Here is a 23,876-nt window from a genome sequence, read left to right on the forward strand (position 1 = left end):
CAGCTGTCAGTGTGCTGATTTGACTATGACTTGCCCCAAAACTGCATGTGATTATCATAAAGTGGGCATGTCTGTAAAGGGGAGACTCGTGGGTACCCATAGAACCCATTTTCACTCACATAGCTTGAGGTCAGAGGTCAAGGGACCCCTTTGAAAATGGCCATGCCCGTTTTTCCACACCAAAATTGTGTGTAAGTTTGGAGCATTATTTAGCCTCCTTCCTGACAAACCAGTATGATATGGTTGGTAAAAAATTGGTTCCTCAGGTTTAAAACTGAACCCACTACAACCTCCGAAAGATCTAACGCTTTACTGCGTTAAAGAAGTTACTGGCGTTAAAATTAATTTGCGTTAACGCGTTATTATTGTGTTAACTTTGACAGCCCTAGTTTGCACATTACCCCTGGTTTTACTGGCTTTGCCACAATCCAATCTGCTTAAATAACTTCAAGCCTGCAGGTATTGTTGCGAACATAATGAGGCTTTGACATGTGTTTCCAAATCAAGCAGAAATTGTGACTAACCCAAAGGTAACAAGGAACACCTGTCTACTAAGCCAAATATCAGGGGGTCACGATGATGATGTCAAAATCCACACGGATCACGTTGTACGGTCTTATCACAAGATCAGTACCACATGAACTTTTTTGAAGCCCCACCATCCAGATTTCCCTTTTTGCTATGGAAACTAAATGCATAACCCAAACATGGGACTGACACATTCAGAAATGGTGTTAACTTCTGAGAATCACCCCCCCGCCTAAACTGTAATTTATATTCAGTGAGTCAATCAACCAACTGAAATTCCATCATGGGTACGATGTCATGTCTACTGCCTGGTCCATTGCTTAATCCCGTCCCGAGAGAGAAAATCATTAGCAACAAAGTTTCCTGTAAAAGACGTTAAGATATCAGTCAGTCATAACCAAAGCAATGACTATTAACTTCCTGTTTAATGCGGAGCCATGACCTCATTGGGATGGCAAACACTCAAGTGTCTGCTTTGATAATGTGGGTGTCAAGCATAGATGAACAGAGAAAAACACATACACTTGGATAGACACATCTTTTTCACACATGCGCTGACACACACACACACACACACACACACACACACACACACACACACACACACACACACACACACACACACACACACACACACACACACACACACACACACACAAACACCAAACGCCCTCCAACCCCTGTCCTCCTGCCGACACAACGAGTCACTCCTGCCACTGTAACCGCTATCCGTCTATTGTCCTCTAGCAGGAATGTGCTTGGGCGCACATAACACAAATTAAGTGTCTGTCCGCGGTGGAGATGTAATCAGCGTTCTTGGATGCTGCAAAGACGGGCTGACAAAGCCGCAGTGGTCGTCGGTCGTCTACCCATTACTACCATTCCTTCATTCTGTCTCACTCAGACTATAATAGGAGATTTGAGACTCTGAGACATGGACTAGAGGCGTAAACAACACCAGTAGCTTTGCACACAAGTTTCCATAACGGGCCCAAAGAGGCTGCGGCGGGTCTTAGATGGTTGATTACCAATCAATTCCACCCAAACAAGCTAAATTAAACTTTCTGGATCTTTTTTTGAAATTTGAAAACGATGTGATTTCAATTTCGTATACCAAAGGTTTAAAATAATCTGACAAGTCTTTGTAGTGCCTGTCTTATTTAATGTCATGGGCGTAGATGAGAAAAGAGGTTTGTGGAACAGAGGTCTGTTTTGTCTGGTGTTTTGTTTGGGACTAAGGAGCTAGCTAGCCACCTAACAAATGAGAAACAGGTTTATACCCAGACAACAAAACAAAAGAATATGGATTACTTTGTCCTCCAGAAAGGACGAGCATGGGAAAGAAGAAGAGAGAGGTAGACAAAGTTGAACTGCAGTGAGCGGGGTAGAAAAAAAAAAGATTTGTAAATGAGTTAAAGAGAGAACAGAGAGACACAACAGCATCCTTGCCAGGGCAGTGAGGGCTAACCCATGTAACATGAGGGAATTATGGTGGCTTTAACAGCTGTCTGCAATGCTTCTCTCCTCCTTGGCTCCCTCTCTCTGACAAAAGAAGCAGGGCAGTGCAACATCAAAGCCCAGATTTGCAAGTCTAAGAAGCGGTTTGAGAGCTGGAAGAAGGTACAGAGAGAAGGCATTGTGTGGGTCCGTGGTTGACAGAGGAGACGTTAAGAGGTTTATGCTTGACTAACATTGCTCCATAGTTCTCCCTCTGGTTTCTACCAAGGCATCTCAGACATCCAGGGCCTCGAGGGTTCCAGGAGACGCAGACGCGGCAAGTGTTTGCACCAAATGAAGGGAGCTGACAAAAGGAGTACTGTCTGAGAGGAGAGAGGTTTGGAAACCGCACGGTGGGGGGACGAAGGAGTCAGTAGTCGGGGACCCTTGGAAGGACAGAGACCTTGTCTCAGTCTAAGAACGCAGAAAAACAAAGGCTTGCCCCGGGCTTCTGTAGAAATACCAAAGAGGGAAACTATTGTAACATGCTGCACAAATAAAGTATACTGCACAAACAGTACATATACAGTATAGACAGAGTAGGGGTGGGGGATATGACCAAAAATGTATATCACGGTATTTCTTTCTTTTTTTGCAGCGAGGGTATTATATCACGGTATTACTAAATTAAAAGGGATACTCCACTCAAAACATGATTCTACCTCTTTTCTTTCTATTGGCAGTGTAAGGGGATATATCTTAAGAAAGAAAAGATGTGCTTATTGGCTCCAAATTGAAAACGAGTTATAGGCCTACACGTGTTTTGGGAGGAGTAGCCTGCCCCATAATGTAAATGTAATGTGATTCATTCAGAGTTAATAAAAGTCATGCTGTTGTTTTCAGTTGTGAGTGAACTGTAGCTGACTGTAGAGCAACCTGGATCTCAGCAATGAAGAATATTTGTAAAAAAACTTTGTTTTTTCACATATTTAGCCAACTGTTGTTTTATTATTTCAAAGTTTTTTTTCACCTCTTTTCACCACATCCAAACTGGGAATTACATTACATTTAATGGATTTTACATCTTTGAAGAAACCGAAAGCTGACATAACGTTTTACATCTCAATCCACATTAAGAAAGAGTTTGAAAATATCCTGCATAAAGTCACGCTGTTGGACCGGTACTGTACAGAAGTAACATGGACCTTTACAAGTCGTTACCTTCCCAAAACTGTGTACATAGAAGTGAGCAAAAGGTGGTATTTTCTTGATCACAGGCTGACTAGTTAAGGGGAGACCTCAGTCACCCAGACCCTGACCACAAACAGAGTGCCTCTGAACTACCAGCAACCGTCGGCTGACTGCAGTCTAACTCGGACAACATGAGTGCAATTGATGTCTCCACTGGTTTGACAATGCAATGCATAGTGCAATGTAACACTTCCCTACATAGAGGATTGGTTCACTACAATGAAACCACAAGCTCTCCCGCTAAAGACCAAATGCAGCATGGGTTAACCCTACACAGCTACCCCTAACCGCAGAGTGGTAGATTGTGTAATAAAACTGAGGCCCGGGAAAATGTATAAAACACATCACCACAACATGGCCATACACTAAAAAACGATTATCCCGCTTCCAACTCGGGGGCTGCTAATGCATGTTCATTAGTGTCTTTCACTGGCTCTGCCTGGCTGACAGCCAACACACATGAATGGCACAAAAATGCCATCTTGATACACCTCTGGTGGTTGCGCATAATATTTAAAATGTTCATACTTCAATTGGTATTTTTTCAATGTGTGAAATGTAAGAACAAATCCTATCCTCTTAGTTTCTTCTGAAACGGTGGATGTACAATATATGGCGAGAGCCTTTCTGGGTCCTCGGGTGTCATGTGACCTGTAGTTCCAGAATCACAACACAGCCCAGTGGGTGCAGTGGGTGCTGTCCGTGGTGCTGAACCCAGGGCAGCACCAATGGGACCACAACGCTCACTGATTCTTCACCTGCACCTCCCTGTCTTCTGACTCAGGAGAGAATCAAACAGCGAGCTGGTTAAGCCAGGCAGACTCTGTACCGGGTTTAGCTCTGAATTGGTCGCCCCCCCGACTAATTTTAGAATGGCGATGGATTTCTGCCAGATCGGTTGTCCTTTGATGGACAGTTTGAGGGAGGTCATAACATCTGAGAAATTGCCGGCACGTTCAACAATTGGACTCTCAGATTATCAGTTGGATTTCTGGCAGGGTCAGATATTTTGGTCGGCTGTGTTGCAGCTTGAGTAGTTCCACGATTCGATTTCTCTCATGGCTGCCCAGATCCAGATTAGAGCTGCATCTTTTGGAGGCAGCTGACCTGTCACAAGGGATGCACCCAGCACTGGAGAGCTGGTTAGTGGGTGGAAGCTGGTCAGGTGCCGGTCTCGTTCACTCTTTGGTCCATTCTGTCAACCTCTTACTGTGGGTGGGGCCCTTCCATTAATTTAAACATCATTACATGTAATCACAAAAGAAAACAATAGCTACACTTATTCCTTTGCTGTCTGTCCCTGTCAGGGTAACTTTGTCTCTGTGCATTAGAGCAGTGCTTCCCAAACTTTTTCTGGGGACCAACTTTTTAAAAATGAAAAACCATTGCGACCAAATTCACAATAGGCCTTATCTATAAATCGTGAGAAGAGTGAATTTGTGCGTAAATGAACGTTCCTGACCATTTTTTCTGCCATTTCCGCATCACCTCATATCATCTTGAATAGGTAAACTAGCCATTTTGAAGAGATATACGTTTGATAAATCACAAGTTTGTTTTATGCATGTGTTATTGAAAACATATACACATGTTAAATACTTTATTAACGAGACCAAATAAATGCATTTAGGCGGAGTTAACAGGCTATTGTATTTTTCCTCTCATCAGTAAAAGAAACAGAAAGTACACTAGCCTTTCTTATTAGATTCAGCGTTATAAGTAGGCTACAATTATCAGAACAATACGAACATTCATGCTCCCTCATGTGGCTCAAAGATGTACTGTAGATTGATTTGGCGACCCTAATAAAATCTCCTGCGACCCACCTGTGGGTCTCGACCCAGTCTTTGGGAATGACTGCATTAGAGTACTATTCAAATGACAGAATTGAGATATCACTATCGAATGCACTGAAGGTCTACATTAGTTGTTAAAACAGAGTGTGTGTTCACAGATTCGCAGACTTGAACACTTATACAGTACTAGGGTCACATGTTCATCAAATAAAATTGAACTTGTGGAACATTCTATGGGACATTTAAACTTCCACATACACACTGAAAAGAAAAAGACAAGTGGATACTACACTGTGAGGTTAACGCTGACAATTTTTGCTATCTTTTCAATTTGACTTTAACTACACACAAAGTAATGAAGAGCTTGTCAAAACAAAAGACGTCGGCCGCAGTGAGAGACCACTAACTGACATCATAGTACAACCCCCGGTCGTTGAACTTGAATGAATTGAATAAGTCTGCTGTCATAATGTGGCCCAGGGTCATTAAAACATACCAACACTTTTGTCATGTGGAGACCAACCAGAAACAGTTCTGCTGCCCAAACGGGGTTGCAACTCGTGGTTTAAGACTCTTTGTTGTAGTTTCAAGGCCAAGGATTTGATGGGGAGGATGAAAACATATTTTTTAAACTGCTAACACATTGGCATGTTTAAAAAGATTTACATAGAAAAACAAATAGGAGATTCTAGCTGCTCAGCTCTCATCAACATGATAATTAAATTAATCTCCTCATGTCAGAGGGAGAGCTTCCTCTGGGACAAACTACACAGGGAGAGGAATTACTCAAATATATATACACACACACACAGAGTCGTGACAGACCAATAGCTCATCAAATATACAACATGGAATCAAAATAAAATCTCACAGCATGTCAGTAAGAGTGGGAAAACAAAGACTTCTCTAAATATTGGGCTGAGTTTGGAGGGATGAGGGATGAGGGGGGACGATCTGTACGGAGATAAAAAAGAAAAAGCGCGTGGTGAAGGTGGAGACTCGCTGTCCTCCCTGTATTTCTCATGAAAATCTTGGCTGTGGCAGCTGTGGTAGAAAGCTGGGGAATGTACTACATTGTTTTACAATGGTTGGATGAGGACCAAATGGTGGGTTGCAGAAAGATGAGAATGGGTCCCCAGAATATTCAGGAGTCATTGATTTCAAAAATTACTGGCAACATTATGCTGTTGAATCTTTTTCTTTGTCTCTGCAATGTAAGGCAAACATAAGGTTCAGAGCATATCCTATTAATCACTAATCAAGCCTGCTCCCAACAAGCACTGCTGGGAGAAATAGTTCCAGCCCTCCAGTGACAAATACAAAGAATACATACTAAGAAAAGGCTGTTGCCAATTTCTCAGAAACAAACGCTTTAGCCTCAGTGCTTGAGCACAGAGCCCCTCGGCTAATATGTCCAGTGAGCTAATAGAGATTTGAGACTGGAGGTCCAGTTGCAGATAGACATATTGCTGGAATGAACAGAGGTGTCTGCACAAGAAACCTCAAAGCTGAAGCGTGAGGCCTGTGTCCTGGGAGGCAAATTCAAACAGCCTGGGAACATGAAATTACCTGTGACCTTTGACCTAGGTGTGCATATGAAATTAAAATTGTTTCGATACCAGTATCGGAAATGCGTCCAGAAAAAAATCAACTTGTTTAACCGGAAATCAATTCTTCTTCACCGCTCCAAAACAGTAGCCTTCACTGTGCTGTCACCCTGGATGTATCATGGTTGCAACTGGCAGCTACTGTTTTAGAGCAGCAAGGAGGAACTGACTGGAGGTAGTGTGTCATATGACGATAGCAAACAACAACAGCGCGGTGCTAGAGAAGAGTTGTAACAGTAGTCAGAGTGAAGAAAATATCAGTTTCCTGGTTGAAACAGCAAGCAGAAGAACCTTTAATCAGTCACGTTGAGCAGCGCGTCCCCTAATGTCCTCCCCGGACTTGGTGGACATGTACCGCTGGATTTAACATTACAGACATGACCACTGACTATTTGTGTAACAATTTAGCCACAAACTCACAGACTGACCATACACTGTCCAGACATATACTCGGCTTGGACCGAGTCTTGTTTACTTTCATTGTTATTGTATTATTTGAGTTGTGCTTACTAAAAAGGCCAAGCCCTCACTCACTCATCATGGACACTCACCATGTAACGTGGACCAGGAATGTGAATCGTGCATACAGTAACTGAATAAGGCTGTAACCGATGACTGTTGTGTTTGTCTGAGGTTTTCCTCCCATGATCCTCTCTCTCTAAGGACTGACTTAGAGGCTCCTGACCCACTGACTCACACACAATCCTGCATCTTAATTTTTTTTGACAAAGTCTTTGCCTTATTAATCACTATGGTGAATTTATTTTGTTATTAACATTCCACTAGGGGGTTGTTTCAGAAGACATGCCTGGACAAGATGAAGACAGTACATGATAAATGACTGCACTACACATCATCAACATGTAACTCAGTGAGCAGCCAAAGTTTAACCTTTGCCTGATGATGCAGTGTTCACCGTCAACTTTTCTTTTCATCACCTAAGGTAATGCCTACAAGAACATGTCGATTTAAAAAAGGTCAGCCTTCCTTCTGGATCTAATCCAGCTCTGAGGATAAACAACAGGAAAGTGTGGGTTTTCCCCAGGGATCAACGGAGAGCAGTCCCTTTCATCGGCTTCTCTCTCTCTGATCAGTCGATGTGTGGGTTAACCTAATATCTCCCAAAGGGTCAGCTCAATCCAGGCAGCTGAAGCCACAATCTTGGATGAACAGCACAACTACACCACTTCACTTGAGGGCAGTGTTTCTTAAACAATGGGTGAGGACAGGGAAATGTGAAATCCTATTTGACAAAAGAGCCGATTCATTTTAGGGAATCAAATTTTGAAATTTGAATAATGAGCTGTAAAACGTTGCTGTAGGTTGAAAACAAGAATCTGGATCAGATTGACGCAGCAAAGTGCCTGTGGCAAGTAGGCAACAGGAAACACACACAATACATCAAGCTCCTCGCACATGAACGTAAACACACGGATACAAACGCACACAGCGTAAAAACTTCTCTCACGTTCATCACCCACACACACACACACACACGCACACACTCAAATACCTCCCTGTCATGCCTGCTTCCAACAACACGGCCAATGTAGCCGCAAACTAATAGTCCTGGGCCGCTATCTCCAGCACATTACCCCTGGGAACCGCACACACGCACTCCAACACAACACTGACGCACAAATACACATGGATCAATGCCACACACATGCAACACCGACACACACACACACGCACATCCAGCTCTTCAGTAGAAGCCTGCTCCTGGAGTAAATTACAATTTATTCAAATTGTGAATATTCCTTGTAGGCACTTAAAAAGTCCTTCCCAAATCTAGGGGGCTTTCTACGCCCCTCTCCCTGCTAACCACGCTAACCACAGGGATTTCCATCAGCTAGGCTGCATCCTGTACCAAGCAGCCAGATATTTCAACCATCCGCACCACACCACACGCCTGAAAAACAGCAGGGTGGGGACAGTGAGTTTGTGTGTGAGATAAACTGTGCTTAATTATAGAAAGTGTGTGTAGTTATCTTGTCGTTTTATGATCGATGTGTCAATCTATCTATATCTATGCCATATATATTATATAAAAGAAATTAAATTAATACAATATCTAAAAATAGGGGAAATTGAGGGTAAACTTCTTCACCTTGGCTGGCAAATGCTGGGGTGTGAAGGCATGCTGAGCCTGAAAGAGAGAAATTAGACTGACAGACTCCAGGCCTTAGGAAACATTTTATCACAGTGTATGTGTGTGGGTGTGGGTGCGCGCGTATGGGTATGAATTTGATCAAGTGTTAGACCACGGCGGGCTCTGAGGACGTGACTGCCTCAATCGACCCTTTTAATGCATCTCATGGTCGTGACTGACAGCAGAAAAGAGGGGAGGCAGCGAGAGACGGGGGAGAAACAGAGGAGCACTGAGAGGGTGTGTGACCCGAGCCGAGGTTCGCGTTTCACTGCGAAAACACTCCGCTCGAGCGTTCTTCGGAGAGAAGTGACAGATATTCGGAGGTATGTCAACATCGTGGGAAGTGTGCGCTGGTTAGACCGCTCAGGATCGCCACACATTAAGCACTCTTCTTTCGCACAAACGGACACACAAAGGCACACACAGGAGATTGCAGGGTTTTAAATATGCCTCCCTGTTTGAGTTCAAGCTGAAACAACAGCGGGCCTGTTCGTTTGAGAAGTTCTTTCCTCCCTCTCGCACCGACTCTTTCGGACTACGAACTGGCAATAACAGGATTAAAGGATTTAATGTGTGATAATAAAGCATAGTTGGCAAATCTACTCATCTATACTTCCTTAATACATATCGTAAACAGAGAGAAATGGGGAAGGCGGGAGGGACGGCGAGATAGCGAGCAGACACATTTTTGGCTGCGTTGCCACTGTAGATTTCCCTCAGCCAATCTGTGAGTGTTAAGAGCACGGCTCATCCTTTGCCCTTGCTTCCTTTTTTCCATGTCCTCCCGTTTTCTCAAGTAGGCCTGTACAGTATCCCCCTTTGACAACTCCTTGCTACCCTCCTTTTGAATTTCTCTTATTTCCCTGTCCACTCTGCCTTCATTCCTTCTTCTTCATTCCCCCCCCCCCCCTCCCCTCCCCTTCCCTTCTCTCTGTCTCTCCCCCCCATCTTCCACTTTTCAAGATGATTTCATGTCCAGTGGGTTCTCGGGGGAGCCGGAGAGAGAGAAAAGGGGGACAGATTACTTTACAACAGCAAATTAGTAGCTTTGGCTTGTGTGTGTGTGTGTGTGAGGGAGAAAGTGTGTGTGCCTGGGGGACAGGTCAACTGGGACACACACATCATACCGGAGCCATGAGGACAGGCTGATGATCTGCCTTCTTGACAGGCCCCAGGTCTCCCAGACGGGACAAGATTGGCCATGAACTACAGGGGCGGAGGATGTGTACTTCAGTATGTGTGTATGTGTGTTGGACAACGTGGGGAAAAGGTAGGAGGTAGAGATAGATGGACCCTGGACAGAGTGATGGTGCTAATGGTAGTGTGGTGGTTAAGAGACATAGGCTTTTTTGCAACCAGAAGTGACACGAGAGGGTGGAGATAAGTACAACGGAACGCTGAATAAGACATTTTTAGGGACCCAAAATTATATAATTAATTTTGATGAACTGAAAACACACTGTGAAAGGGTTAAAGTTTTAAGACAAAAACACGGACAACTCTTAGACCGGAAGACACCGTGGTAGCGACCTGTCAATCACAAGGTAGCCACGTCCTAAAGCATCCCCTGCTTTATGGTCTATTTGACTCTAAATGGGACCATAATTTACTAAATGAACATCATGCTGTATTGAAGAAGGCTTGAAACTAGAGATTGAGACCATAAACTCATGTTTACAATGTTTACTGAGGTAATAAATCAAGTGAGAAGTAGGCTCATTTTCTCATAGACTTCTATACAACCAGACTTCTTTTTGCAACCAGAGGAGTCGCCCCCTGCTGGCTGTTAGAAAGAATGCAAGTTTAAGGCACTTCAGCATTGGCTTCACTTTTCAAACCCCAGAGGTTGCCCACTGGTAGGAGAGCTAGGAGGGTAAAATTAGGGGAAGGGGAGCCATGACCTCATGTCAACAGAGTGGACAGAGTCAAACCAGGGCTACCGACAGAGCAACGGATGATACGGTAAAAGCTACACAAAGAGAACTATGAATCCTAAAGAGAAGGGACTTGAATGGCCAGAGAACAAACTGGACCAGGCCAGATGCGGAGCGAGGCTTCAGGGTTTATCCAATGCCATGATCCCAAATGAAAGGACAGCGCTTCTTGGGGTGTAGACAGAGAGATGGAAAGGACAAAGTCAGGAGAAGGCCAGTGGCAGGACAAGACAGATAAGGGCTAATGAGCTCAGCAAGCATGTTAGTAAACACCAGAACACAAGACTCTGCTAGGGGGATTGAGAAAGGGACAAGGACATTATGGGAAGCCGCGTGCTGTTGTTGGAGAGTGTTGAGAGGAAAGCACAAATGTCCAAAGTGAGACCCCAAGAACAGTGTGGAGGCCGGACACTTTCCAGGTCTACTGATCTCATCGAGCTGATGGAGGTGAAGCATCGGGAATAAAGAGAATTGGACCGAGCCGACGTCGAGGGAATGTTGTGCAGCTACGTTCTCTAAACTGTGGTTTAGGGTGTGTGGCCTGAAATGGGATTTGGCCTGTGTCTGGTGGGCCCCTACAGTGCATGGCAAGAAAAGACACAGAATACTACGCACAGCATTAGCATAGCCCCAGCATGAGTGAGCTAATTGCACTGTGGGTCCCAAGCTGAAAAGTGTTTACTGATGTACTTGGAAGGGGTTCCAGCATTACACTGTTTGGATGCACTGTGAGCTGTTGTTTAACATGGTTATTCCAAGTTTAACGAAAGAGAAATTGGAAATTAGGATTGAGACTCCATCTAAAGAGTGTGATGAGGGAGGTATTGGGTGGTAGGAAATTATAGGTTTAAAGTCCACAGTTTTGGTATAAAATTAGTATAAATGTTAGGGCTGTCAAAGTTAATGTGATAATAACGTGTTAACGCAAAAGAATCCATTGGTACCAAACCATGTCATGCTATCTTGTCACAAAGGAGGTTAAATAACGCTCCAAACTAAGGCTAAGTTTTGTTGAGGAAAAACTGTCATGGTCATTTTCAAAGGGGTCCCCTGACCTCTGACCTCCAGATATGTGAATGAAAATGGGTTCTATGGGTACCCATGAGTCTCCCCTTTACAGACATGCCCACTTTATGATAATCACATGCAGTTTGGGGCAAGTCATAATCAAGTCAGCACACTGACACACTGACAGCTGTCATGATTTGACCATATTTTTTATGATGAATGCAGTACCTGTGAGGGTTTCTGGACAATATTTGTCGTTGTTTTGTGTTGTTAATTGATTTTCATTAATAAATATATACATACATTTGCATTAAGCAGCATATCTGCCCACCACTGAACAGATTCAAAATGTGTGATTCATTTATGATTAATCGCGATTCAATTTCCATCGATTGACAGCCCTAATAAATATACAATAACAGCACAAATGGGCAGCGTGGAAGTGTCAAGTGTTAAGTGCAGTATTGGTTATATAATTGACAAACAGGCGAGAGGTCAGGGGTTAAGGGCAAGGTCTTTGGGGTTGAAGTGGAAAACAGGCTCCCAGATAGAAAGAGGAAAGATGGGAGGAGTACGGAGGTCTGGGGAACGATGGCTTGTGATGACCAGAGTTGTTTTAGACACTCCAAAGCATCATGGGACGTAAGCAAAACAGCACAGCCACTTAAGACTCCGTCTAGAAAACTGATTTGTAAGAGCTACAAAAACACACTTGCAGGACCATTACAGAAATACAAGCCTTTCTCTTATCAGTGCCGCTATTATTATAACCTCAAAAATGTAATTAGGAGTGTGCGCTACAATTTGCCGAGGCGGACACATTGGCAGGCATTTTATCATCAAGCTCAATGAGTTAGCTGAGTGTTTTTGGCAAAGTTGCACTGTTTCTTATTTATCTAGTTTCACAAATCATGTTCGTCTTGAGAACACATATTTCATATATACCACAAACACATGATGGAATAAAGCAATAACATGACAGAACCATCCTGGAATCACATTCTTCATCCGTGATGACATTTGGCCCATTCGGACAATCTTTCTTCCAAAACATCCCTGAGAACACAGAGGTCATTTCGACTCACTGCTGAAAGTGAGATGTTGTATTCGCTGCTGCTGATATGCCAGATTGCCACTCTCCAAATGTGTGTGCGTGTGTGTGTGTGTGTGTAAGCAAGAGTGAGGTAAGAGCACAGATTAACCATGGGTTGATGATTAATACAACTTGACTTACTGACTTACTGCGAGCAATTATGGCCATGTCTTTTCTCAAGCTTGACTTTCTCACACTCGCCGTGGAGCACATGGGGGTCCTGAAACATGTGCGCACCAAAACCACACACACACACACACATATGCCACAGATCGCCAGCCCACCCTCCGCTCAACCTCAAAACCACAAAGGGTTAAATATAATCAATCTTCTTTAACAATGCTGTCAGGGCACTGTCTGAGAGCGCTGACAGAAACACACTGATAGTGGCTGCACGCCGATGACGGTGTGTGTGTACCTCTGCGAGCCTGTGGTAGGAATTTGTATGCTTGAGTATGGATTTGTTTATGCGAGCCTTACTTTATATATGCACCGGATGTGTGTGTGCGCACATGTAGTGCATGTGTATCCAGGTACACACACTTGCATGGTCCAGAATATGTGTGTGTGTGTGTTTAAGTTCATGTAGGTATCATCTGTGTATTATGTTTCTATGCATGTACTGCTTGTTCTAATACTCTCACACTCTATTTTGTATGTAGATGTGTTTGCATGTTTGTATGTGTTCCATGTACATATATTAAGGGTGCTTCACTGTGTGTGTGTGTGTGTGTGTGTGTGTGTGTGTGTGTGTGTGTGTGTGTATGTGCTACCTGAGGGGACTTGTGTGATCTCCAGCTGTACTGGTGGCTGTGGAGGCTGGCCAGCAGCACATTCTCATCTGTGTCCACCTGGCCAAAGCGGAGTGTCTCGTGGGTGTCGTTACAGATCACATAGTGGCTGTAGACCAGCTCCTCAGCCTCCGGGTTCCCATTCTGAGAGAGAAAACGGGGGGGATGGATGGTTGAAGAGAAGGAGAAAGAAGAGGGGAGACATGAGAAAGAGAGCTTGTGAATAAAAGAATGAGCGAATACTTCCAGGTGCGTATGTTTATGGTGGGTGTATAATGTACAGTGTGTGTGTGTGTGTGTGTGTATAAGCACATTTACAGGTGTCAACAATGTATGTATTCTCAATCTTAAAAAATGCAGATCTCGGTAGTGCAGCTGTCAGTCAGTAGGAGAAAGAGATGAGTGATATCACACGTGGGAGCAACACAACCTCAACAGGGGAGTGAATCACATCACAGTCTGACAGCTATCCAGGCTGAAGCAGCTTAGACCGGGCCAAATCTAGCCCCTGGTCCCATATAAAACCTCCAGGAGGCCTCTCTCTTTACCAAAACTATGCTTTTCTTTTTCTTCACATCCTTTCTTTTCTTTGAGCAGCTAAATTTGGGTCGTGAGATAAACAGGGTTATTTCAAATGGCAACTCCGTCTGTGTGTGCGCATGGTTTTCCCTAAAATTGCTTGGATCAAAGTGGGCCACTAAGCAGGCATTCCTGTTAGTAGCAGTCATCAATAAAGTGCGGTTTGTTAGGAGAAAACAATATGGCCCACCTACAGCAACGGGTCACTGAGAAAGCCTCGCAGAAAACTCAAGTCATGCGAGTCGTACAGGGGATGCTGTCCACTCATACGTCACCTCGCATGCAAGAGCGAAGAGCTCACTGGCCTGCTATTGAAAACACCGCTTTAACAGGGAGAGGGGAGTGTGTCCAGTCTCCTATAACGGGAATCCAAGTACACAATTTCAAAACAGCACATCGTTTGCATGTGAGTTGGAGAGCGAGTGCGTGGGTGCAAGTGTATGTGTAAGTTTGACTTGAGCTCCTTCCAAAGGCTCTGAGGCCCTGATGGGATCTCTCCTGCACACCCCTCCCTGACTCTTGACGCACATGACTGTGGTTCAGACAGCTTCTCAATAACTACTCCACTATCCTAACAAAGAGGGACCCCAGCCTGCTGTATACTTTTTTAAATGGCAGAGTAGGGGGAGGGGGGCGGGTGGGTTGATGGTTGATGGTTAAAAGAGGCTGGCAGTAAAAGCTCAGAGTTTGACTGCCAAGCACGTTCAGGGTCCCGGGGTTGTTGATGCTATTGAAAACGGATGGGAAAGTTTACACCATTAAAAAGAACACTTGATGATAGATGTGTGAGAGAGAGAGAGAGAGAGAGAAAGAGAGAGGGGTAGAGAGAGCAAAATATAGACGGGACAGCTGCGACGGTGGGTTCAAATCCATTTCCAGTTTTATAGCGGAACACTATCTGCGTTCCCTTTCGAATCTGACACTGCGATTTACAAACTTCCTGCTGCCATCCCTGAGATGCCATCGCTAAGCCCGCTCTTTGATGGTATCGTCTTTCCGCTCCGATTCACGAGGCAACACGATACACGCATCAGAAAAGCTTCCTGCGGTAATCATGATCACTCTCTGTCTATCCAGGGACTTTAAGTGGACAAATATTAAGACAAAGATATTTAAACAGTCAACACATCCTCCTTGTTAAAGAGCGCAAGATGACAGCTTCTTCTGCAGACGCGGTCCTACCGGGAATCAAAGGATCCATTTCACTAATCCACCCAGATACTGTTACTTACGTTTTCACAGAGTCTAGCAAAGATCTGCGTGGCGGAGTGGCACATATATAAATGGCAAGGTACAGTAAAATGTCTGGAAAACTGATTGTAAATAATGACACCCGCTCAAAAGATGAAACAAGACACTGCGGAGGAGATAGAGGAACCTGTAAAAGGGACAAAATGAAACAATAATCAGATCTACAATCACCTATATGTTCTGCTATGGATGACCCTCGCCCACACATCTGCCACAAACAGGAACCTGATCTCTCTGTCACTTTCTTTCCGGTTGCAAAGGAACATCGGAGGAACGGGGGGGGGGGGAGAAAAAAATAACAGGAAAATTCCTGTTGTCTCAATTGCACATGTAACAGCCTGTGAACGTTCTGTGAGAACGCAGAGTGTGTAAATACTACTGGGCTTTTGTGTGGCTTTCCACCAAAGCCACTTCCCTGGGGTTAGGGGCTGGGGGGGAGCAAAGATTGAAAGTGGGGCTGGGGACTGAGTATTGAAAATGGTGGCCTGAGGTTAGAGTGGTGGGGGGCTGAGGTTGGGGCCATATGGGGCTATCGAGCAAGGAGAGGACGCAAACGAAGAAGAAGAAAATGTCTTTTTCTTTCATCTTTTTTGAACCAAGAAAGCCTCTAAAAAAATATAACTGTAGTTTCACCTTATTCTTCTTTAAGTTTTACATACAACACTATAATTCCATCTTAATTTGAATGTTAAATGGTATATGGACTGCACTTACATGGAGCCTTTCTACCTTAACGGACAAAACCTTAAGGCAACTTGGGGTACAGCGTCTTGTTCAAGGACATGTGAACAAGAGAACCCCAGGGATCGAACCTCCAACCCTGTTATTAGTGGATGACCTGCTCGACCTCCCGAGCCACAGCCAACCTCAATTTTGAGCTGATCTACCTGTCGTCAGAACTGTTAGCGAGGACTTGATTGAAGGTTAGAGCTAACGCCACTAATTTCTTTAATGCATTAACGCAACTTGCGATTTTTATGTCGTAGTGAGCGAATCCATCGGTACCAACCATGTCATACTTGTCGCGAAGGAGGCTAAATAACGCTCCAAACTTACCCTAAATTTTGCTCAGCACACTGACACACTGACAGCTGTTGTTGCCTGTTGGGCTGCAGTTTGCCATGTTATGATTTGAGCATATTTTCTATGCTAAATGCAGTACCTGTGAGGGTTTCTGGACAATATTTGTCATTGATTTGTGTTGTTTATGATTTCCAGTAATAAATAAATACATACATTTGCATAAAGCAAGCATATTTGCCTACTCCCATGTTGATAAGAGTATTAAATACTTGACAAATCTCACTTTAAGGTACATTTTGAACAGATAAAATCTATGCGATTAATCGCGATTAACTATGGACGATCATGCGACTAATCACGATTCAATATCTTAATCGATTGACAGCCCTATACATTCATGTCAATATTAATGACGAGCCATTAAGCATGAGTACTGATGACTGCCAGAAAGACCTTGGTGATACAAGAGCAGTCCATGTTACCATGACTACAACTGTATATCATCAAGTATTATGGCTATATGAGAATAAATTACAACCATATACCAAGCAGGGTCTTTTTTTTATTTCTATTTATTGCTGTGCATCTGGAAGTGCTCCAGCTGTTCTGGTTGTGGCGGTCTGGTATGACCATGTCTGTGCTGTGAGGTTTCAATCGTGTGGTAGTGGAGGAATCTCCTCCACGGTTCAATGCTGACCCTACAGGCCACATCACAACGGGCCTGGCTGCCAGCCTTGACACCAGGAAACATGAAAATCACTGGAACAATTACACACGTTAGGATACATCCTTCTGTTGCGGAAGGACAGAGCCTGTTAACATTTCCAACTGCTTCTGATTACGTTTTCAATTAGGATCAAGTTGTTTCTATGCGTGGTAGATGTGTGCATGAATGCGTCTGGAATGTAAGGCTCTATCAGATCAAAGATACATTTTAGCTTAACCGGCCGGTCCTTTACATCCACCCCTATAGTGCACCTCACCACCAGACACATTGTGCTTAATAATCACACCCATACAAGGTTCTCTCACCACGCACAAGATTTAGTTTCAGTGAAAACCCCAAAAAGGGAAACAGTATTCCATGATCTAAGTGTTCACAACTTTCTCTGAGAAGCACCAAATATTTAAGAAGAGCGTTTTTTTTTGTACTTGACCTCTCTCTACCCCTTACTCCAGAACTACCAAACCCACATGCAGCGCATTTGCCTTATAATTATGGTGTGTTTTTCCCCCTTGTGTTCAGCAAAGTGGTAAAGGCTGGAGGTAGTTAAAAGGTTCTGTACAAGTTACAAGCCTGCTGCTGTTTAGACCAATCAAGACAGCAGCCCTAATCATTTTATGAATCAATCCCATATACCAGTCAACATGCAATCGCAGCCTTCAGGTTTGACTGTGTGGTGTACAACTAAAGAAGGGTATTCTCTGTGTGTGTGTGTGTGAGCGTTGTGCGCCTTTATTTTAGGCCTCAAGATACTGGGCAAACATGGCGTTCAAAAAAGCCAAACATATCACCCAATCAGTATCAGAAAAACTTTGGCAAAAAGCACACAACCAACTAATATCCCAACTAATCATGCTTGGCATGTTGTGTAAAGCCCACCATGGATACCAGCATGTCCAAAACACTCCACTAAAGCTGCAATATGACCGTTCATTACAACACCACCAACGCTCCAAAGTCTTATTTATGGCGAAATTAACCAGCAGAAATAGGGAACATTCGCTAGCTTGCCCTACGTGATGCAATAATGAAGCCAAGGGTCAATTATGCCCGATTATCCGACACGGTTCCTTTTGATGAGTCAGTGATGCCACTGGGTGAAAACAAAGGTATTAAACTGCTAGCCAGAACAATCAATTTATAGCAGATTTCCTATACAGCTTGTTTCATTTTCCGCAGGTAAAAGACCACAGCTGTTCCTAGAATAACACAAGTTATTATTTCTCTCACCTGGCAGTGAGAGTCTGCATGCATGTAAAAACCATGAGAGTACCTCACGTCTCCAGAGGCCAGTATATGAGTCAGCAGAGCCACAGCTGAGCTGAGCTGAGCCATGATAGGGCATACAAAGCCAGAGAGGCCAGGGTGCATATGTGTGTGTGTGTGTGTGTGTGTGTGTGTGTGTGTGTGTGTGTGTGTGTGTGTGTGTGCAGTAGACAAGTGGGTGGAGGACCAGGGCCAGATGAAATCTTGGCAGGTGTCACCACTCAAGTTTTACCGTGTTTTCATGGGCATCGCTTCACACACAAATATCCTGGCTACCAGAGGCAGCGCTGAGAGCTGAGAACTGAGAGATGACGACGACCATAGGACTAGAAAGAAGCTCAAGAACAGACACACTGTAGCCTCTTAGTCAGAGTTTACAGCAATGTTTTATCACCGCTGGCACACAACCCGAACTATTCTCATGAAATCCACTTTGTTGTGAGTTTGTTTAGCCGATACTCCATCTGGGACAAAAGCATATTCTCTAAATGTACATACATTTTCTATGTATTTCTTCTACAGATTTACTAGCCCCTGGCTCCAAATATAATAGCTGTATGCAAGCGCTAGTGATAATCCCTTGTTACCTTAAATGTCTGAATGAATCCTGCTATTTAAATGTACAAGTGAACAAGTCATCCTCCAATGCAACCTAAGTGACCATATCACTGATTACTTTGGTCACTTCAAATGCATGTCACCACGCAGCAGTGAAAAGTTGCTTAGAGATTGCCTTTGTACATGTAAGATATCAACTATTTTGCTTCTGATATTAGCTGTAAGGGGGGAAATTAAGGTTTGGTCCATTTAGTATGTTTTAGCATCAAAATGCTATTTTCCAAAGCCCTTCTAAAAACGTATTCCCACATGACCTGACATAGCTTTCTGCATGATGACGTTGCTACATGTAAAGTATACAGTATATACATCCTTATAGTCAGTGTGTTAACGTCACATACAGTAACTTAGATAAAGCAGACAGGAATACCGGCACTGAAGCTAAGCAATGTACTGCTGTGGACGCCACATTAGTTTGGATCCAAAAGTCACACAATAACACAAACAAACTAACCGATCGATGCAGCGGTAGACCAGCAACTCTCCTGTTCAGCAAAGTAAAACTACTGTTTTTGTGAATGGAGTCTGGTGGCTTTGAAGACAGTGATATAATGGCTTCAGTTCCCCAACGGAAAGGGTTGTCTGATGGCGAGATAAACCTGTGAAAATATTCAAAATGTAGCATACACTTAAACTGATATTGATTAAAAAAAAAAAAATTCTGCTGCTCCCGTCCACAGCTGCTTTACCTCGCCATCAGACAGCCCTTTCCGACGGGGAACTGAAGACGTTATACGTATAACTCTCTTCAAAGACACCAGACTCCATTCACAAAAATAATTGTTTTACCTCACAGAACATGGGAGTATACATACAACACCATTTCAAAAAATCTAAACTAACCCTTTCAGTTATTTCCAAACTTAGCATAGCTAATGTTGACTCAGCTTTTGCTAACGTTCACATTGTTCATAACCCTACTGATTAGCTTACTTTGCTAACCTACGTCACTGCTTTTTGCAACAGCTGAGTGGCCGTTTCCATTTGAAAAAAAATGGAAAAGAACGCAGATGGACCTGCCCTTTAAAAAAATAAATTGAAGGAAACTTCAACAATCAGGACCCCAAACATGCTAAATTATTCAAAAGCTCTGGAAGCAATATCAATAATCTATCTCCAACAATGTGCTTTTTTGCATGTCAGTTCATGGAGCTTATACTTCATTGTATTCTCTGGTGTGTGGTTAAATATAAAGTGTATATAAAGGTAACTCTCTGTTACCTGTTGCCAGCTGTGCAGGGCAGTGTCCACAGTGTGGATGGCATACTGGCTGATATTGAGGAACACCGGTTCCACAAACACATTCACATCCAATGTGGTGTTCTGCGGGCAGCAGGTGGCTGCAGCCTGGCCCTGAAACACACATAAAAAAAAATTAAAGTCTAAATTAACTCGTTGTCACAATTCCTCACCAAAGCTTTCTATCAAAAATATCTAGACAGACAAACCAGCAGGAATAACTGAGCTCTACCTGTAGTACACAAGGCTGGAGGACCTGGATGTGTGTTAGGTTTCGATACTCCAGCAGCTTGCAATCGAGCTGGGTGGAAAAGCTGAACTCCTGACAGTGCTGCGGTCCGTTGCTCCACTGGCGCAGGAAGACCCGCGGCTCCCGAGTACCAGTCACCATGAACTCCTGCTCCTGAGGTAACTTCCTGTCTGGCAGGAAGGGTCGAAGCTGTCTAGATGGAACTGGAGGAGTGACACACAGCGTCCATATTAAGAGACTGGACTGTAAGGTGTATTAACTTCTGTTAACCTGTTAATATGTTTATGATCCATACTAGTAACCTGACTTTGACATTGTATATATATGTTGAATTTCCACCTTATTATGCAACAACTACTGCACAGCAATTTCCGTTGGGATAAATAAAGTTTTATCTTATCTTCAACCTAAGAAGAGACTTTGTGATTGGTATTCTGTATCCTACCTGTGCCCAGCCGTTCTAGATGGTGGCAGAGGTGAATGTCCAGCTGTGCTAGTTGAAGGGACACGCCCAGGGAGGGGACAAACCAGGGTGCAAAGCAGGAGTCCACACGGGTGCAGGCTGCCAACGCAATCGGAGACACCAACTGATCGCAGGGCAGCTGGGAGCCACTCTCACTATCCGAACTGGAGGGGAAGAGGAGACACAGCAGACAGCCAAATGTGAACAGTGCTTTTTCTGACTGTGAGAAAAACTGGACCCTAAAAACACTAAAATTGTAAGGAAATAAAGAATAATGGAGAAAAATGAGTAATATATGACTGTGATTCAGCATTTGACAGTTTTAAGGGAAAAACTAGCAAACGGTTGTTGATTTTCTATCAAACTTTTTTTTGTAATATCAAAAGCATGGGCACAGCTGTGGAAGCACGGCCACAAGAATTCGACTCGCTAATTAAAATAGTCTGATCCTCATTTGTAGCTGAATGCTTTTGTCTCTTGCCCAGCGAGTTACAAATTGTGTGACATCCTCGTCAGAAATCTGCAGTGAGATAAACGGCGCAATTATTCAGACAAAAGGGAATGAAAAGAGACAACAACACGGAGAGGGCCTCGCCGCTGTCCGAGGCTGTGAGTTTAGGTACATTATTACTGCCGCAGTTTTCCGGGAGAACCTCTCCACGGACATTAATTGCATGTCATGGTTGATGATGTTGAATGGAAGGTAATTGAAGTGAATGACCATTTGCTCTGTAATTTGCTGCTACCATGATCCACCATAAAAACTCCAGCAGGAAACGCTCAAGACCTGAAAAACGCTGGTGCAGCAGAGTGCTCCTTAAAAAGATAAGCATCATATGTTGACAATTTTCATTACTTCCAGTTGGCAGGGCAGCCAAGTTATTTTTTTCTGGTGGAAACTAAAGTAAGGCAGATGAAACGAGCGAGTAAAGGAAAGGGGAATCAATTTTGATCAAAAAAGACAAATAATTTAAACATAAAGGAAATGTAGTGTTTGGGCTATGATTGTAATGAAACACAGATGTATATTTTGCTTTACACTGTATCTGGTGCTGCAGACTTTTTTCCCTGTTTCTTCTCTTACATGTTTTCTTATTCCTCCCTTTCTGCTCCTCTGGAGCTCTCTAAGCCACACAGAATGTGGGCTTGGCAATTCTCTTCCACTAAAAGTTCCCTAAAATCCCGAGAGGAAGTAAAAAGCGGGGGGGAGAAAGAGAGAAAAAAAGAGAGTAAATTAAGATGAGAAAGGAATGAGAAAAAGAAATGAAAAATGGGTGAAGCACGGAAGATGTAACGGGATGCCGGGTGACACATGAGAGAGATGAAGAAAGGAAGCAGTGGCGGCGGGACGAAGGGAGTGAAAGCATAGACCAACCTCTCCCATCCCAACTCAACCCGGCCCAATCCAGACCAGGCCTAGGAACTCATGTGCCAACCCAAAGGGGGCTTTACTCCTCTCGCTTCCCGTGAGCTTCCCCTCGATTAGATACACTCAAGGTAAGCAGGAAGGAATCCGGATGGGCCCTGACAGGCACTTGGTGTGCTGGGAAATCTCATTAGGCCGATCTGAACGCCTTCCAAGCCCGCTCCCTGCTCCTGCACACCAGATGTGGGGCGAGGGACACATTGCTAGCTCTTTGTGGTCGGCGGCCTGGGTGCGCTCTCCCTCTCTCTCTGCTTTCCCTCACACCGGACGGCATACGTACTGTAGATCCACACACATATCTGTGTGTAGGCACACACACGCAGTACAGTACAGGCATGCAGACAACACATAGACACAGAGAAACAGATCAAATGCAGATTTCCCCCCCACCTCTGCTCATCTCCTCCCTCTCCGTTATTGTTGAGTACTATCCTCCACAGGTCTGAGGCCACCAGCTCCTTCTGCTGGTCGGTGAGGCTGAGGCTGGGCAGCTGCAGCTGGCAGGCACTGCTCTCTGAAAGGCTGAACTCCCGGTATGGAACAAAGGCCTGCTGGAGCTCGTCCCAGTACTCCAGGCTGCATGGTATCTGGAAGGAAAGACACAGTGAACAACTTATGTAAGTAACCCCCAAATATGCATTTTATTTAGGTTGTTATGCTGCCTCCCTATCCTTCTAAAGGGAAGCAGCATTGCATAGTAGTTACGGTGCTTTCCTTCAACTCAGATTTAAAGGTACAGGGTGTAGCATTTTGGGGGATCTATATTAAGCAGCAACGGAATATAATATTCATATCTATGTTTTCATTAGTGTATAATCACTTGAAAATTATGTTTTCGTCAGCTTAGAATGAGCCCTTCATATCTACATAGGGAGCAAGTCCTCTTCACGGAGTCCTCCATGTTGCTCCTTCATGTTTCTACAGTAGCCCAGAACGGACAAACCAAACACTGGCTCTAGAGAGAGCCTTTCATGTTTTTACGTTACACCGTAGTTCTCCGACACGCTCGTGAAACTGCGGTAACGTGAGTCACAGAGTGCAAAACTAGTACTCAAAACCTCCTCTGTGGTAGTTCCCGCTACAGGAGGTGTCTCCAGGATCACATTTTGCCATGATGACACACACACACAGACTCACAAGGTGAAAACAATACCAGCGTCGCTGTTGCGGCTGGTAATGATCACAGATATTTGTTTTCTCTCCTAGAGAGCTTGGAGGAAATGTGAAGGGATGACTTTCTTTGAGGACCCCAAAGACACCAATGTTCTTCTTTGCATCCCTTTGGGTTGTATTATGGGGTTACATTGCAACACTACCGCAGACTGTTGCTTTTGAATAAATCCAAATCAGCAACATGCCTGAGGATGTCGTCTGTATGGTTTTGCTGAAGAAAATCTGCTGTTTGGATCAACTATTTCGTACTTGAGGTGGTGGCTGTGC

The 23,876-nt window shown here is 44.0% G+C and overlaps 1 protein-coding gene across 4 annotated transcripts in view; it reads right to left on the bottom strand.

The window, feature by feature from the left end:
* Nucleotides 1–23,876, bottom strand: part of vps13b (vacuolar protein sorting 13 homolog B) — a 394,723-nt gene that overhangs the window by 45,682 nt on the left and 325,165 nt on the right. For all 4 annotated transcript variants that reach the window (XM_074654548.1, XM_074654549.1, XM_074654550.1 and 1 more), the window contains 5 exons: nucleotides 22,827–23,023; nucleotides 20,993–21,174; nucleotides 20,530–20,750; nucleotides 20,280–20,411; nucleotides 13,580–13,741 (listed from right to left, as the gene is read on the bottom strand). In XM_074654548.1, the coding sequence (XP_074510649.1) occupies nucleotides 13,580–13,741; nucleotides 20,280–20,411; nucleotides 20,530–20,750; nucleotides 20,993–21,174; nucleotides 22,827–23,023 (894 nt within the window). The remainder of the gene's footprint in view (nucleotides 1–13,579; nucleotides 13,742–20,279; nucleotides 20,412–20,529; nucleotides 20,751–20,992; nucleotides 21,175–22,826; nucleotides 23,024–23,876) is intronic.

Source organism: Sebastes fasciatus, chromosome 12 (assembly GCF_043250625.1).
Source record: "Sebastes fasciatus isolate fSebFas1 chromosome 12, fSebFas1.pri, whole genome shotgun sequence".
NCBI classification, from domain to species: Eukaryota; Metazoa; Chordata; class Actinopteri; order Perciformes; family Sebastidae; genus Sebastes; species Sebastes fasciatus.